General features: G+C 42.8%; 1 protein-coding gene across 2 annotated transcripts in view; it reads right to left on the bottom strand.

Annotated features, from left to right (window-relative positions):
- RELN (reelin) overlaps positions 1 to 16,216 on the bottom strand; it is a 549,393-nt gene that overhangs the window by 44,332 nt on the left and 488,845 nt on the right. For both annotated transcript variants that reach the window (XM_004702602.2, XM_004702603.2), the window contains exons 47-49: positions 6,064 to 6,204; positions 4,182 to 4,359; positions 2,409 to 2,602 (exon numbers count right to left, since the gene is read on the bottom strand). In XM_004702602.2, coding sequence (XP_004702659.1) covers positions 2,409 to 2,602; positions 4,182 to 4,359; positions 6,064 to 6,204 — 513 coding nt within the window. The remainder of the gene's footprint in view (positions 1 to 2,408; positions 2,603 to 4,181; positions 4,360 to 6,063; positions 6,205 to 16,216) is intronic.

The following is a 16,216-nucleotide window of genomic DNA, read 5'->3' as shown; positions in this document are numbered from 1 at the left end:
GGGCTAGAATACATGCACTTTGGTCATCCTGGACAAGGATCCCGAGGGGTCCCCTTGGATCTGCAGAATGAGCCAGGGCTAGAATACATGCACTTCGGTCATCAGAAGCCAAGACTGGCTTTGTTCTGTCTCATAGGGGTTAGTTTCTTCTGCTTCCTTGTGGCATCTTGTTTTCACTCTATTTCAAGGGGTGCCTGTGATGGAATGGACCACAGTCTATTGTGACAGGCGCTAAAGAACACTAGTGGTGCATTGGGTTAAGTGCCGGGATGTTCACCACAAACCTGTTCTGTTGGGGAAAGACGGGGCTGTTTGTTCTGGTAAAGATCTACACCCTTGAAAACCCTCTCTAGGGTTGCCGTGAATTGGAATGACCTCTATGGCAGTGGGTTTGGATTTGTCTGAGGCCACTGGTCATTACTGTCTCGGCTGCTGGTGGTTCAGACACGGACCTTGCCTTATGCTTGTACTGAAACCGCACTGCTAAGGAATGATGCGTGGAACACAGGACCACAGGCCACCCTGCCTAGGTCACCAAGAAGAGACATGGGAAAACATGGCTTCATTCTTCACCGGGAACCTCAACTGGCTAGAAAGAAAGTCTAAAATATCTTCCAGTCACAATTCTACTCTCACAATGTATCAAACCCGTCTTGAACTTAATATTCACAATTTGTAATGGTTGGGGTAAAGATTTTTGCTAGGAAAAAGCAATTTCCTTTCCTCGGTCTAAAGTATTAATTTCTTATCAGTGTTCATCAGCTTCCCTTTAATGTGAAGGTCTGCCTTAAGTGCTAATGGTCCAGGACCCGACACCAGCCCAGCTGCTCAGTCACCTTCGTCTTTGTCTTTCCCATGGAAGAGATCTCACTAATTCACTGGTGCTTGCACGGTGTCTCCTTGTTTATTCCGACCCCCATCTTTGATGCCTTCCTTGAAGGACAGAGACTAGAATAGCAGGTGATCTTCCAGAGGGGAACTAACCAAGGTCCATCACAGTTAGGATGCTCTTGGCTGGATTTCTAATACAAGGGTTTTAAATACCTTTCTTGCGCTTTGGACAAAAGAGGCCCCATGGTGCTGTGGGACCATTGTTGAGGTGCTCACCTCAAGGTTAGTAGTTCAAAACTCCCCAGCAGCTCTTCAGGAAAAGGGGGAGGCTGTCTTCCCTGGATTTACATTCTTAGAAGTCCTAGATAGGAGTGCTCTAAATTGGAATCAACTCGCTGGCAGTGAGTTTTCTTTTTAAGCCCTGATAGCCAACTGGGTCATTGTCTTAGGGAAGGGACGTATGGACTGTGAATCCTAGCCCCCTCTCGACCAGTAGTTACTGAGGGCTTAGAGACCATCACTCTTCTGGCAAATAAGCTTGTCGACAGTTCATATCTGCATACGTCTCAGTTTCAACCCCCCTCAGCCACCCCTCTAATTGTATGCTCACCATGTGAAGCTTCTCTGTAATTGATTGCCACTAGTTTAGCATGTAAAAATAACACTTTAAGAATTTATTAAATAATATAAAACCCCTCTTGATTCCCGGAGGAACAGAAAATCCATGCTTCTTCATTGAGTAAAGATCGTTTGTCTCCATTCCCTTGCTCCCTCCCTCTACCCCTCATTTTCTAAATTAGTTTCCTTTCTCTGATAAAACAGTGACTACAGTTTAAAAGCCTTTGGAGTAGAAATTTATCTAAGGCTTCTTTTAAGTCTAAGTAAGTGATGGCCACTGTTTTCCCCTGGTCAATTTGTTTTCTCTTTCAGGGAAATCAAGTAGATCAGACTGTTCTGCTTTGACTCTGTGGACACCAGGCTTCTCACGCCCTGTGCTCCCCACTTTGAAAGTCTGGGAACTCACACCCGAGAGGATTGGTAAATTCCTCCACAAAGACCCCAAGACCATCATTCACTTGGTTTCACAGCTCTTTCCTGCTCCTACACTTTTTGCACAGGGCAAAGTGATGTATTTTATATCACTTTGCACTTGGATTTCTTTAGTGGTATCTGCCTTTACCGCAAGTACAGGATTTTGCCTGTGGCAGAGATGGCTGCTGTTTTCTCAACTGCCACTCTCCCTTTCCCCCTGGTAGAAGCCCATGGTATCAGCAAGGCCAATTTGCTATCCATGGTCATTTCTGAGCCCTAGAGACCTTAAAGGGCAGAGTAGAGCTGCCACCATAGGCTTCCAAGGCTGGAATTTTTTCTGGGAGCCGAAAGCCTTATCTTGCTCTCATAGAGTGCCTGATGGTTCTGAAATGCTGACCTTGAAGTTCTTAGACTAACTGGTGCCCCCACTAAGCCTTCAGGGGTGTCCCACCTTCTCACTGTGGTCCCTGTGATGGACTACTGTCAGGTCACACCAAGCACTGCTGCTGAGCCTACTGGTGATGAGAGAGAAAACGAATACAAACCCAGGTTTACTGTATTGGTCATAGAAAATTTCCATGAGAAGGTTCCAGGTGATGCCTCCATTGATAGAGTATTCTAAGAGAACCCCTTGGTTCCGGTTGTTTGGTGTGATCAGGCATCCATACATGAAGTAAAACTGGATGAACTCAGCATTTGTGAGGTTTAGATCCACTGTGACCAACAATCGGCTGCAGCCCTAAGGTGTGGAATTAAAAAGACACAGGACGAGAACAAAGATGTCGAGAAGGAATGTGATGACAGAGGATAGGTTTTCTCTGGCTTCCTGTATGTGTTTCCTTTGAAATGCACATCATAAGGTATTGCAGTCCAGATTTCCCTGTCATCTCTTACTACACTGGCACCTCGCATGATGGCCAGCACATAGTAGGTGCTCATTGAATGTTACTGAACATTTAAACTTCGTCTTTAAAGACTTTTTAGCATAGAAGGAGACAATATAAGACGTTCTACCTCTTATACATGAAATGAGAGCTAGAATTAAAGTAATTTCTATGCCTTTCTTAAATGATTTCGATCTATTATTTTTTTAAAGCAGCAGCTATTAATGGAATAGCATATTGAAATAGTGATTTTAATAAATACTTAAGAATAGTTAATGTAACTTAACAACATTATAACTGGAGAAGATTGTTATAGTTCTTTTTAGTTAAACTTTCATACAGATGTTAATGCCTTCCATAAAATTCTTTACCGTAGAAAGGTAGAAATTAGTTGAGCATATAATGAAATCTATGCCATTGAATTTTAGCAAATTAATTAAGAGTTCCAGCCAATCTGGGAAGAGAATCCTTAATACTGCATTCTTAGTCAGTGGTGATGATTATAAAAATCATGTATGCTCTTCTATTACTCTTAGGTTAAAATAGTCCATGTACGTAATGTACTTAGTTGGCACAAGGACAATAAATGACGGGAGGAGAGAGCTGACAACAAATTTATTACATTTTATTAATTTGCCCATGAAAAACATCAAATCATATTATTGGAGAAATTATAATTCTAAACAAAGTAAGATTTGGCAGCAAAAGCAGCATGATTATAAAATTTCTCAATGAATGTTTCCTACACCACTATCATTCACATTAATAATCTGCTATAAATATAAATGTTAAGTAGTTATGGGCAATTATTCTTTCTGGATAAATTATAGAAAGGGTTGATTATTGTCAATAAATTCAGTAACCATGGATGCTACTTTTCCAGATTTTTCTGCTTCTTAAAAATCTGTGGCCAGCTCTTCAGAGGTTTCCAAATGTACTTGGCCTATTGCTCCCTTTAAAAACCATTATCCAGTGCCCTCCTGGCAAATAAAAACCTTGGTTCAGTAGCCCCCGATCCAGGAGGAAATGTAGGCATCTGCTTTCGCAGCTGGTTCTCCGTCACTGCCAGGGGACAGTACTGCTATTTTGGGCAACACTGGTAGAGTTTATACCTGGCGAACAATGCAAATGGAAGCCGTGCACACAGCAGGCAGGTCTTCTTCCCCAGGGCAGACATTCAGGTAAGTCCTTTTTCTCCGTGTACTGCAACATGCCCTGTACTGACACGCATCCTTTCAACAGATGGTTTTAGGGAGAACTAGCAATTAGTAATTTCTGATTAGTATGAAGGTGCAAGCTCAGCTCAGAGTTGGGTATTCAGAGTGGTCAACACTCTGCCTTGTTTTGCCACAATAATTAAAAAGAGACTCATCTATTTTGGGGGGCGGGCGCTAAGAGGGCGCAGCAGGGAGTCACCAGCAGACAAGCACTCACCCCACTGAAATGGAGCGCCATTCCGGAAGCCACAGCGCCACACACAGTACTCAATTTCCCGCCATTCACTGTTAGCCAGTTCTGGTTGGATGGAGCTCGATTGAAGTTGTCTTTGAGTTGGGTGGGGAGGGAGGTCTCAGGCTCATCACAGTAGAGGCCCCCCCACATCTCATCACAGCTGGGCCCAGGGAGAGAGAAAGGCAGGGTCAACATCCAACAGTCTCACATTAGTTGGGTCAACTCTTTCCTAGCCCAGATGATGGAAGGTTACTTATCTTCACAAAGCTTGCCAGAATTCACCTATGCTTTACAAGAGTGCTTTAGGTTAGAAAGGAATCACGTCTCCCATCCCCACCGAGCAGAGGCTGACTCACAGTGACCCTATAGAGCAGAGCAGAACCTCTCCACGGGGCTTCGAAGGGGGTACACCTTTTAGGAAGCAGACTGCTTCAACTTCATTGTTCTCCCAGGGAGCTCCTTGATGTTTTCAAATCACTGCTGACATTTCTGTTAGCAGCCCAGAGTTCAACTCATTGGGCCACCAGGGGTTCCTTAAATGACTTCTGTCTGTCTGCCTGTCTGATTCTCGCTCAAAGGACAGAGGAGAACTGCCCCTGTGGGTTTCTGAGACTTTCCTAAAGTAATTCATGAATTATGTTTACCAGTGGAGAGAAAGAAGCAACCTCAAAGAATTTACTAAAGCTATGTCTCCTCTTTGGAGTGGCTCCGGTAAATGAGATGGTTCTTTTCAGAGTTCTCTTCGGAATACAAGAATCCAGTTGGTTTTTGTATGCTAATCTTGTAGCCAGCCCAGCTGCTGAATCTTTCAATTAGTTCTAACTTTCAACTTTTCTTGTTGAGGCTTTGGGGTTTTCTATGCAAAGAATTATATTATCTGCTAGTAGAAAGTGTTATTGCTTCTTTGCCAGTTTGGAAGCCTTCAATTTCTTTTTGTGGTCTAATAGACCTTAAAGCTCTGTCACAGTTTTGGCTGGCTGATAAACAAATGGAGCTGCCAAATTGGACTGGTAGAGCCTCATAATTTATGAAATTAAGTCTTTCTAACAGAAGTTTGGGGCCATGTAAGAAACCAAGATGCCAGACTCCAAAAAACAGACGATATTTGGGATGGCATCTGCCTTCTGGCTAAAGGACTGACTGCCCTTGGAATATGAATAAGCTTATGCATGCCAAGGGTAAATCTGGGTACTGGCAAGAAGCATTAATCAAAAGAGACTCTTTCCAGGTGTGTGGAGCTTAGCGAAGAAGAGACTACAAATTTCCTTGTTTATACTACCCCTTCAGATTGCAAATCCTTGAAAATAAAGAACAGAGACCAATAGTGTATCAGTATATGCACACAAAACACTTTTTATCCTTCCAAAGATATGAAGGCTCTCTAATAGTCATACATGTGGCCTCTTTATCAAGTATGCTTGACTAATTGACCAAGCGTTTGTATACTCTCATATGCAAACAACACTGGTATATGCCAATTAAACCAGGAGTAATATGTATCATTATACATATGTGCATATATATGTATCAATATATATATTCAGACCTAAGAGAGGAACACATTTATGATGACTTATATTTTGGTCCAAGCATACTGAACTCTTGAACCTTTTCTAATGTCTTTTTCAAGGCTCAAGTGTACCCGAATAGCCCGAAAAGGAAATAAAATACAGTCCATTAGAATTCCGCCTTTTCCTGGCAAGAGAGCTATTGTTCAGTTCTTCATTTCTCAGCAAGAATGAAGATGCAATACCCATCAACTCCACAGTTAGCTCAATATTATATTTCAGAAAAATACAGACTGTAAGGTCACTTGGGAGGGATTCAAAAACCCTTTGTCTGGAAGGAGGCACTCCCCACTTACACACAGCTTCCTCGGAGGCACCTCCCATGGCCACTGCACATGTCGATGCATCCATCCCCGATGTAGACATTATCTATCGCCCACGTCTGCTGCTTGTCAAAAGGAGCTGGTTGGTGCCAGCGGAAACGAGTGGCTTGGGACCTTTAGAGGAGAGAAGAATTATAATGAAGGATGCGGTGGGAAAGAGGCTGTGTTCCGCCTGCCTGAATGAGCGTACACGGAGCAGCAGGGCACTCACAAATGCACACCCGCTCCATCTATTCTCACTCATCTTCTGAAAAGTCTGCATTTCGCCATTTGATATTCTAGGCACACGCTGCTGAACAAAACCAAATCCAACGGAGCTAGGAGAGACGGGTCATTTTCCTTTAAACCTTAGCGAGACTTGTAAATATAAACTAAGTGGAAATAAAATGTAACACTAAAACCAAAAGTTTTGGAGGGATGCTGAGCCCTGCATTTTGGGTGGGAATGACTGTGGCATGACACCAGGGTGCTAAGTTAGAGGTGTCAGTTAGGAAATGGAGCTCATATACCCCTTGGAGAGTAGGGCATGGGCTGGATTTCAGCCTCCTCTCGCTCCTCAAGGCCCAGTGCCTTCATGCAGTGGTCAAACTGCTCCACTTCACACAGCTTTCCCGAGGAATTCTTTCAGCGAAATTCTTCAGAGACAACATGGGTGTAAAGCACTGTGATCAATGAAACCCTAGTTAATTGGATGGAGAAAAGGGCAAGGTAATAAATAAGACCAGATATATTTTAAATTGATTTTGAAGCAATGATAGTGAAACCCAAACAAGATTAGATTAGAGCAGAAATATTAATATATGTATATCTCTTGGTCTCAAAGGATGTCCGTTTGAGGGCTAGGATATGCCTGACCCAAGCCAGGTTATTTTCAGTTGCATTAAATGCATGTGCAAGTTGTACACTGAGTCAAGAAGACTGAAAACATTGATTCATTTGAATTATTCTGCTGGCGAAGAATATTAAAACCACTACAGGATGCCAGAGAAGCAAACAAGCCTGTACAGCCAGACTGCTCCTTAGAATGGAGGATGGTAAGACTCTGTCTCAGGTGAAGTGTAAGGGGAAGGGAAGAGTGGCTTGACAGGGTAGCTGTAACAATGGATCACCCAGAAGTACAACTGTGAGAGGGGCCAGGACTGGCAGCATTTCCCTCTGTTGGGCTTAGGGTCACTATGAGTTGGAACCAACTTGAGGGCACACAGCAGCAGCAGCAACATCTCTCTCACACACAGTTTGGGCGAGTGTCTTGTTCAGAAAGACAAATAATCATATGTTTTCAGAGGCACTAGATGGCAGTCAAACCCCAATTATGCCTTGACGCTCAAGCGAGTCAAACATTAATGATAGTATTTAGCCAAAGCAAATTTGTGTTCATTGAGTCATACACATTTTGTCACTGAGAGTCTGTTTATTGCTGAATGTTATTTATATAGACTCCAAGGGGAAAATACCCCTGTGGTATGTTCCTAAATGGGCACTTTTGATCCAGTTTCTATCCAGTACCTGATGACCTTAGTAACGTGCTATATAGACAACTGGGACATTAGACTGTCTTTGGATGGACACAACTCCCTTCATTAGACCACACCAGAAGGACTCGAACTGGAAACCCCCCTAGCCAACTGGACTTTACCTTAAACTCAGTGGTCGCAGATCTTAGGAACTGAAATACTCCCTTGAACAAGACAGGGAGAAGCAGATGGTGGCTAGCTATGCTCAGGTTAGGGAATAGGTGGTCCTTGGACTTTGGTTTGGCTCAAACGTATTGCTTTGAGGGTGCTCAATGAATGGCAACCAGCGCCGACATACACTTGCTGTTTTCATATTCTCTGCATTTTTGTGACATACATTAGTGTACTATGTGTCGTTTTGCCTTTATAAATGTGTTATTGAAAGTATTGCCTTATGGTTTGTGTGCAGGTGCCCTGGTGGAGCAGTGGTTATGCATTGGGCTGTGATCCACATGGTCAGCAGTTTGAACCAACCAGCAGCTCCTCTGGAGAAAGTCTAGGCTTTCTACTCCTGTGAACAGTTTCAGTCTCGGAAACCCACAGGGAGTCGCTATGAGTCAGCACTGCCTCCATGGCAGTGAGTTTGAGTTTTTGAGTTATGGTTTCTGTAACTAAGTCTGAAAGCTGTACAAATGAACAATTCATGTAGTCTAGTCTAAAAAGATATATAAATTCCTTTCTCAGCCATGTTTTCAATTCTATACCAAGGATAAAATAATGTTACTATCAATAGAATTACCTTATGCTCCATGCAGATGATTTATGATGTGCTCCAATAAATGAACCAGGGACATATATAAATATAGGGATATGAATGGATTTTGAGATCTCACTTGATCATAGCCCTAATATAAAAACAATTAGTTCTTATGACAAGATCCTGCTCAGTACTTGCTCTCATGAGGGGATCACTGGAGATATGAGTGTGATAGCAAAGTGTGGTAAAGAAATCAGATGGTGCCCCGCTATCAGAAAAAAGTCTCTGGGGTTTTAATGACTTGTCTCAAAACAAGCAGTCATCTAACTGAGGGATAAGCAAAGCCCATACAGAGCAAGTGTGATCCAAGGAGTACAAATAATAAAACCTAAGCCCACAGGAGGAAGTAGTACCAGAACCTAAATTCTTAACATACAGTTCGCAGAATGTAATGGATGATAGTGGAAGCCCCAAATCCATTTGCAGGGTCCCTACATGGATTGCGTCTCGGTAAATACCTACTGACCATAGGCTAGGAATATGAGTTGCCCTAATACCAGACAAAGGGCATTCATTGTAAAGTGGATTTATGCTGGAATGTAACATCTTGTCATTAGATTTCTCTCTTGATCCATTCTGAATTTATTCTGGTTTTAATATATTTTCTGCTTTTTTTCAGTTGAGGTTTTCTGTTTTACTTGGTCATTGTTACTGAGTCCTTTCATGTTTTTTGCCTTTGCTTTGTGTATATATATGTGTGTGTGTATATATATATGTCTATATATTTTCTATAAGGAAGCCTATAGATCCAGGGTGGGTGGATCTATATAGACAGCAACTAGTGTCACCAAAGGGCAGGCTAAGGGGAAATGGGGAGTCCACAGCCAAGGGCACAAGAAGGAAGACATTGTTCCAAAGCTGACTATGGTGATGATTGTACAAGCCTTCATAATATGACTGAACCATTTAATTGTATGATATGTTAATTATATCTCAATAAAATATTTTAAAAAGAGTCCATTTATTATTTGAATGAGGAATATCTGTACTAGGCAGGGCAAAAGATAACAGTCAGAATTAAAGAACAATTTTTAAAAACTGAAAACATTTACAAAATTTAGGAAATAGAAGAGGAACTATCACTATCAAACAGTTACAAGTAGAGCTAAACTGTTCTCTCAGAATAAATAGTTTGGCGGTGTTGGCTGAGACCACGCAGGAATTGTTTCCCCACAATCTTTCTTGCTTTCTAAATCCTATGAGCTCCTCCCACTCTAGCACCCTCCGCTGACTTCCTAGGGCACCGAACTTGCGCCCTACGCTGTCACAGGAGTTCCTGAGGCTCTGCTTGAGAGTCCTCCTCCCTGAGCCCCTTCTGATGTCTAGTACACTGCTCCTTGTCTCAGTTCTCAAAGCACACCCACACCATCCACACCTTCACTCAGGGTGCTCTTCCTCTCTGCTCGGCTAACTCCAGTGTGTCCTTGCTGCAATGTGAGGTTCTCATAGAGAAATTTCTTCCCGACTTCTTAAAAAATTAGGTTTCACGAAGGGAGTGCAACAGAACAGCAAGGGGAGCAAAGCAACAAAGTCCCCGAGGAGTCCCCAAAAGAGATTTCTGACTTGTGGGGCAGGGCTTGGCACCTCATCGGACCCCATCAGAAAACATTTGAAAGGGTCAGCAGACAGGCATGGAAGTATTTATAGGCTTTTGTTTTTTCTTTTCTTTCTGTCTAAATGATAGGCAGCATAAACAATCCCGGGGAGAAAACAATGGGACTGATGGTTTTCCTGGGGGACATGGGAGAGGAGGAGGCAGAGGAAAGGGAGGGAGATCCAACAAACACAAGGACAAGAAAACAATACTAGATCTAAAATGGATGCAAGGAGGGCACAGAACGCCTGGTGGGGTTTGATCAAGTGCAATGTAGCCGAGAGGAATTATGAAAGTGGAATGAAGGTCAAACATGATAGTGGGACAGAAGGAAAGTAAAAGGGAATGGAGGAAGGAACTAGGAGGCAAAGACATGTATAAAGGTATAAATACAGACATGCATATATTAATATATAATGATATGGATATAAGTCTATGTACATATATTTATTTGTTAAGTAGTAAGAGGGCAAATAGATATTGGGCCTCTACTCAAGCCCTTCCTCAATGCAAGAACACTTTGTTCTAATAACCTGGCATTCTGTGATGTCCACCTTCCCGATACAATCCTGAAGACAAAATGGGTGTACAAGCAAATGTGGTGAAGAAAGCTGATAATGCCCAGCTATTAGAAGATAGAGCACCTGGGGTCTTAAAGGCTTGAAGTTAAACAAGTGGCCATCTAGCAGGGAAGGAACAAAGCCCACATGGAAGAAGCACACCAGCCTGTGTTATCACGAGGTGTTGATGGGATCAGGCATCAGACACTAGAAGACCCAAAACAAACAATCATATCAATGCGAATGAGGAAGGTCTGAGTGGAGACACAAAGCCCATCTGTAGACAACTGGACATCCCTTCACAGAAGTGTCAAAAGGAAGGAATGAGCCAACCAGGGTGCAGTATAGCACCGATGGAACATACAACATCCCTCCAGTTCTTTAATGTTTCCCACCCCAACCCCCCATTATCACGACCCCAGTTCTACCTTACAAACCCAGCTAGACTGCAGCACGTCCATTGGTACAGATAAGAGATCTCGACACACAGAATCCAGGATAGTCTAACTTCTCAGGTACAGAAATGGGAGAAGCAATACCAGGGGGCAGGCAGAGGGTGGGCAGAGAAGGGGGAGAAAGGAGGAACCAATCACAATGATCAATGTTTAACCACGTTTAAAAATGGGTGGGGGGGTGGTCAACAACAGAAATGTCGGTGAGGGGAGACAGTGGATGATGTAAGATATGAAAATAATAACAATCTATTAAGGGTTCACAAGGATAGGAGGGAGGGTAAAAAAGAGGAGCTGATACCAAGGGCTCAAGTAGAAAGAAAATGTTTTGAACACGATGATGGCAACATATGTACAAATGTGCTTGACACAATGGATGGATGCATGGATTGTGACAAGAGCTGTACGAGCCCCAGTAAAATGATTTAACAAAAGAAAATGATGATGACAACATATACACACATGTGACAAATACAGTTGATGCATGCATTGTTATAAGAGGTATAGAACCCCAAAAAAATGATTTAAAAAAAAGGCATTTTGAAAAAAAATTGTTTCATCCATGTTATTCTTTCAGAAGGCAAATGATTTTTTTGTGCTTTGTAGTATTTGTCATAATTGCAACCACACATTTACTTGCATACTAATTTGTAAAACATCTGTCTCCTGCTGGGAACAGACAGTCATAAGGGAACAGGATCCTGTTTTGTTTGTTCAGCACTATGCACAAGCACACAGGGTTGAGCATGCTCTCCAGGAATCTTGGCGTGGTGCAAATAGTGAGTGCTTCGGGCTGCTAACGGAAAGGTTGGAGATTGGAGTCTATCCAAAGGCAGCTCAGAAGAAAGGCTAGCATCCACTTCTCAAAAAGGATCCATCTAGACCTATGGAACACAGTTCTATCTGGCGACCGTAAGCTACCATAAGGGGACTACCATACGCCAGCTTTGATGCAGCAGCAAGTGGTGGCCATTTCTCTGGGTACAGTGAGTTGGTCGCTAGGGACGCCATGTTCACAGCAAGCAGAGTGAAGATTCCCCAGGAGCTCTTTAATTTCGGGGCCCTGTGGATCAGTTCATTTTTAACACCGCAACAGACACTACTACCCCACAGAGTGGCAGTCCAGAACCCTGCGGGGGCAGTTCTGCCAGTCTGTACTGCGTTAGAACTGACTCGATGGCAGTGAGTTTTTGAACGTCTATTTATGTGCAACAAACAATATCTTTAAAATAACAACACATTGCTTGGCTTCATTCTGATAAAGAGTCAACATTTCTATATTTATTTTGCTTTTATTTTGAACAAGTTTCTAAATTGGCAGTGAATTTCTCACTATTTCTCCAGAAAATCTTGTTTTTATTCTCAGTGCCTATGGATAATAAGAAAATTTCTTGTTCCCTGAATAGCTTATACTTGCTCCATCAAAGCGCCCATTACTCTGTATTGAAAGTACCCATCCATATGTTACGAGCTCCGGTGATGCCCTGGTTAAGTGCTTGGCTGCTCACTGAAGGACAGTGACTTGAACCCAGTAACCGCTCTTCGCTCTTCGGAGGAAAGATGTGCCAACCTGCTTTCTCAAAGATTTGTATCTTTGGAAACCCTATGGAGGCACCTCTATCCTGTTCCATAGGGCTGAGATGGGTTAAAGGTCTCGATAGCAGTGGGTTTGGTTTTTGATGGGTGTTCATGTTAGTTTCCTCTGAGCTAGATCCGATTCCTTGGGTATCATTTCACTGTGAATGACACTTACAGGTGGGACTTCACACATAACTGCTGAGAGAGCATTATGATGCTGACAACGAAGTTGCCCGGGAAGAGTCAAATATGAGCCATCTTCTTGGTGGGTGGATGGGCACTGGAGTCATTTGTGGAGGCCACAGCAAAATGATGGTTGTTTAAGGGAGAAGGGACCTTTCTAGCAAATGAGCAGAGGTGTGTTCTGGTCAGTGGTTATGCTTCACCACAGTCTGGGTAGACACCTGACACAGAGACTGCATGGGAGATTTCAGACAGACTAGACTGTTGGCATTGACAGACGAGACACGGGGTTCTTCAACCCTGGCATTTTCAGTGTGGGCAACGGTGGATTCCAAGCAAACAGGAGTTGGCAAATAGAAGTAGAGCCGAGTGAAGGCAGTAATGTGTTGTCTGTCCTAAGTAAATTCCATGTCCATGTGAGTAATTTAACATATATCATGAGGGGGTTAGTCCCTTCTCAAATTTATTTCCTCAGGAATCACTACAGCTAATAATGCTCAGTAGCCACTGAGCATTGGCATATGCACTAGCCAATATCATAAGGAAAAGTGTTAAATTTTAAGGACAGAAAGAAAGCTTGGAGGTTGAATTGCTGGGACTTGTTATTCCAGGTCCTGTCACAGCTTCCCAGTGTCAAGGGGCCACCGCACGTTAGGTTTCTATGCTGACACATCCGGTCTGGAAGGAGGAGAACGCTATTCCTGCCTCACAAGGGTGCTGTGAAAATTAATCAGTTCAATTTTAACCAAGACCTACAAGTGCCTCAGTGAGGTCCCTCTGCAGATGTCATTATTCACCCTGACGCTGCCTTATCATGATGGCCGCCACCAGCTGCTGCTGCTGCTGCTTAGAGGTGGAGGGGAAGATGGCCCCCGTGTGGCTTTCTCCTTCTCCCTGATCCTTGAAACGTCTCCTCTCGGGTCTTTCCTGAAGGCACGCCATTTTTTCCATCGACACGATGGAGTTCAGTGCATGGGGTGAAGCTGCTGCACACAATTTCTTTAAAATTGTGAAGAGCGAAGATGCCATTCAGGTACACCTGACCCAATCCACGGGCTTGCCAATTGCTTCAGATACACAAGCCGGATGACGAGTAGGGAAGACTACAGGAGAAAAGATGCATTTGAAGTCTGTTGCCGATGAAGAACACTAACAGAACCATGGCCTGGCAGCAGATCAGGTCTTGAGAGAAGCACAGGAGACGCGAAGACTGATGGACTAGACCTGAGGACCCAGAAATACAACCAAGTCCTTCCGGACACCTGCCTTTGGATAAAGGACTTAAAACTCATGAAGTGGGGGAAGAGATGGCCTTTTCAATAAATGGTGCTGGAAAAATGGATCTCTCTCTGCAAAAGAATGAAGCCAGACCCATACCTTACACCATGTACAAAAATGAATTTACAGTGGATTAAATACCTAACTATAACCCCTAGAACCATAAGACCCAACAATGCAAAATTAGAGACAAACTCAAGGACCCAAATACAAGGAATAAACACATTACTGAACATAATAAAAATATTCACACTACAGAAGACAAAATAGAGGACAGGACCTTCTAAAAATATGATAATTACGTATATCAAAACACTTCATCAAAAGAGTTAAAAGAGAAGCCATAGATTGGGATATGATATATCAGATAAAGGACTCATTTCCAAAGTTTATAGAACTACAACACTTTAATCAGAAAAATACAAATAACCCAATTAAAAAATGGGCATGAGACATGAAGAGACACTTTACTAAAGATAACATCCAGGTGGCCCACATCTTATGAAGAAATGTTTGTGTTCACCAGCAATAAAAGAAATACAAATTAAAACGATGATACCTCACACTGACACTCTTAGAAAAAATTCTTTAAAAACCCAAACCAGAAGAGAGCCCATGCGGAGAGGATGTGGAGAGACTGAACACTCCTACACTGCAGGTGGGATGGCAGAACCAGCAACCACATGGCATTCCAAATGGTGCTTCCTTAACCCAATGCAAGTACAACCAACTTACAAATCCAAGGACCCCGCCATCTCTCCTCTCCGCATCCACCCTGAAGAAATAAAGAACAAGACACAAACAGACATGCACACACACGGCGCCAATTTCCATAATAGCAAAACGATAGAAATAATAAAAAACTCTGACTACAGAGGAAGGGGTAAACAAACTCGGTACATTCATACAACAGATCCTTAAAAAACAACGAGTGTGTCAAACTCCGTAACCCATGGACAATATTAGAACATTATGCTTAGCAAAGTCAGTCAGTCTCATAAAGATAAACAGTTTATGACACCATTATTATAAAGGGAAATAAAGAGAAAGAAAAATGGTTGTCACACGAAAGGATAAAACTTTGGGGACAACAAAGGTCAAAGCAGGTCGGAGAAAGGGAAAGAAGGACGGGACTTGACACTGTTACTGATTTGATTTGACATGGCTGTGCCACCACAGAGACGTTCTTCTTTGTAAGTGTTGTATTTCACATACAAAAAGAAACACACACAGAAATAAAACAAAAATTTAAAAACAAGAGAGAGAAGATTTCACAACCTTTAAAACCCCGTAGATTCCCGACCTATCAAATCTAAACATTGGTCTGAGTGGCTATAAATGGAGGAAAAGTAAAACTGAAACGCACTTGGGATTATTTTGGTTCTGTGTTTGTCTAAAATAGGCAAAATCAGAGCCGGTTAAGAAAAATTAAAAAGACAAAAAGACAAAAACAAACTACAATGAAAGGCAACACAACAACAGGGGTGGCTCTAATAAAAAAGAGAGTACTGCACACTGGTGGGGATGTGGAGAAAGTGGCACCATGATACACTGCTGATGGAAGGTCAAATGGGAATGCCACCATGGGAAATAATCTGGGTTCCTTGACAGGTTAAACATAGGCTACAATCTGGCCCAGCAATGCCACTCCTAGGCACATGCTGCCTCCTCTAAAGGAAAGCCGATGCCCACACAAACACTTGGACTTGGACATGAACATGTTCATAGCAGCCTTATTTTTTTTAAATCATTTTATAAGGGGCTCATACGACTCTTATCACAACCCATACATACATCAATTGTGTAAAGGCCATTTGTACATTCATTGCCCTCGTCATTCTCAAAACATTCGCTCTCCACTTAAGCCCCCGGCATCAGGTCCTCATTTCCCCCACTCCCTCCCCGCTCCCCCCTAACCTCATGAGCTCTTGATAATTTATAAATTATTATACTGTGATATCTTGCCCTGTCCGACATCTCCCTTCACCTACTTTTCTGTTGTCCATCCCCCAGAGAGGAGGTCACATATAGATCCTTGTAATCTGTTCCCTCTTTCCAACCCACTCTCCCTCTACCTCCTAGTATCGCCACTCATACCACTGGTCCTGAAGGGCTCATCCACCCTGGATTCCCTGTGTTTCCAGTTCCTATTTGTACCAGTGTACATCCTCTGGTCTAGCCAGACTTGCAAGGTCGAATTCGAGTCATGG

The sequence above is a fragment of the Echinops telfairi genome, unplaced genomic scaffold, assembly GCF_000313985.2.
Source record: "Echinops telfairi isolate 266 unplaced genomic scaffold, ASM31398v2 ScPeMD7_23;HRSCAF=83, whole genome shotgun sequence".
Lineage (NCBI taxonomy): Eukaryota > Metazoa > Chordata > Mammalia > Afrosoricida > Tenrecidae > Echinops > Echinops telfairi.
The sequence above is the reverse complement of the archived record's forward strand: the minus strand, read 5'-3'. Positions and strand labels throughout refer to the sequence as shown.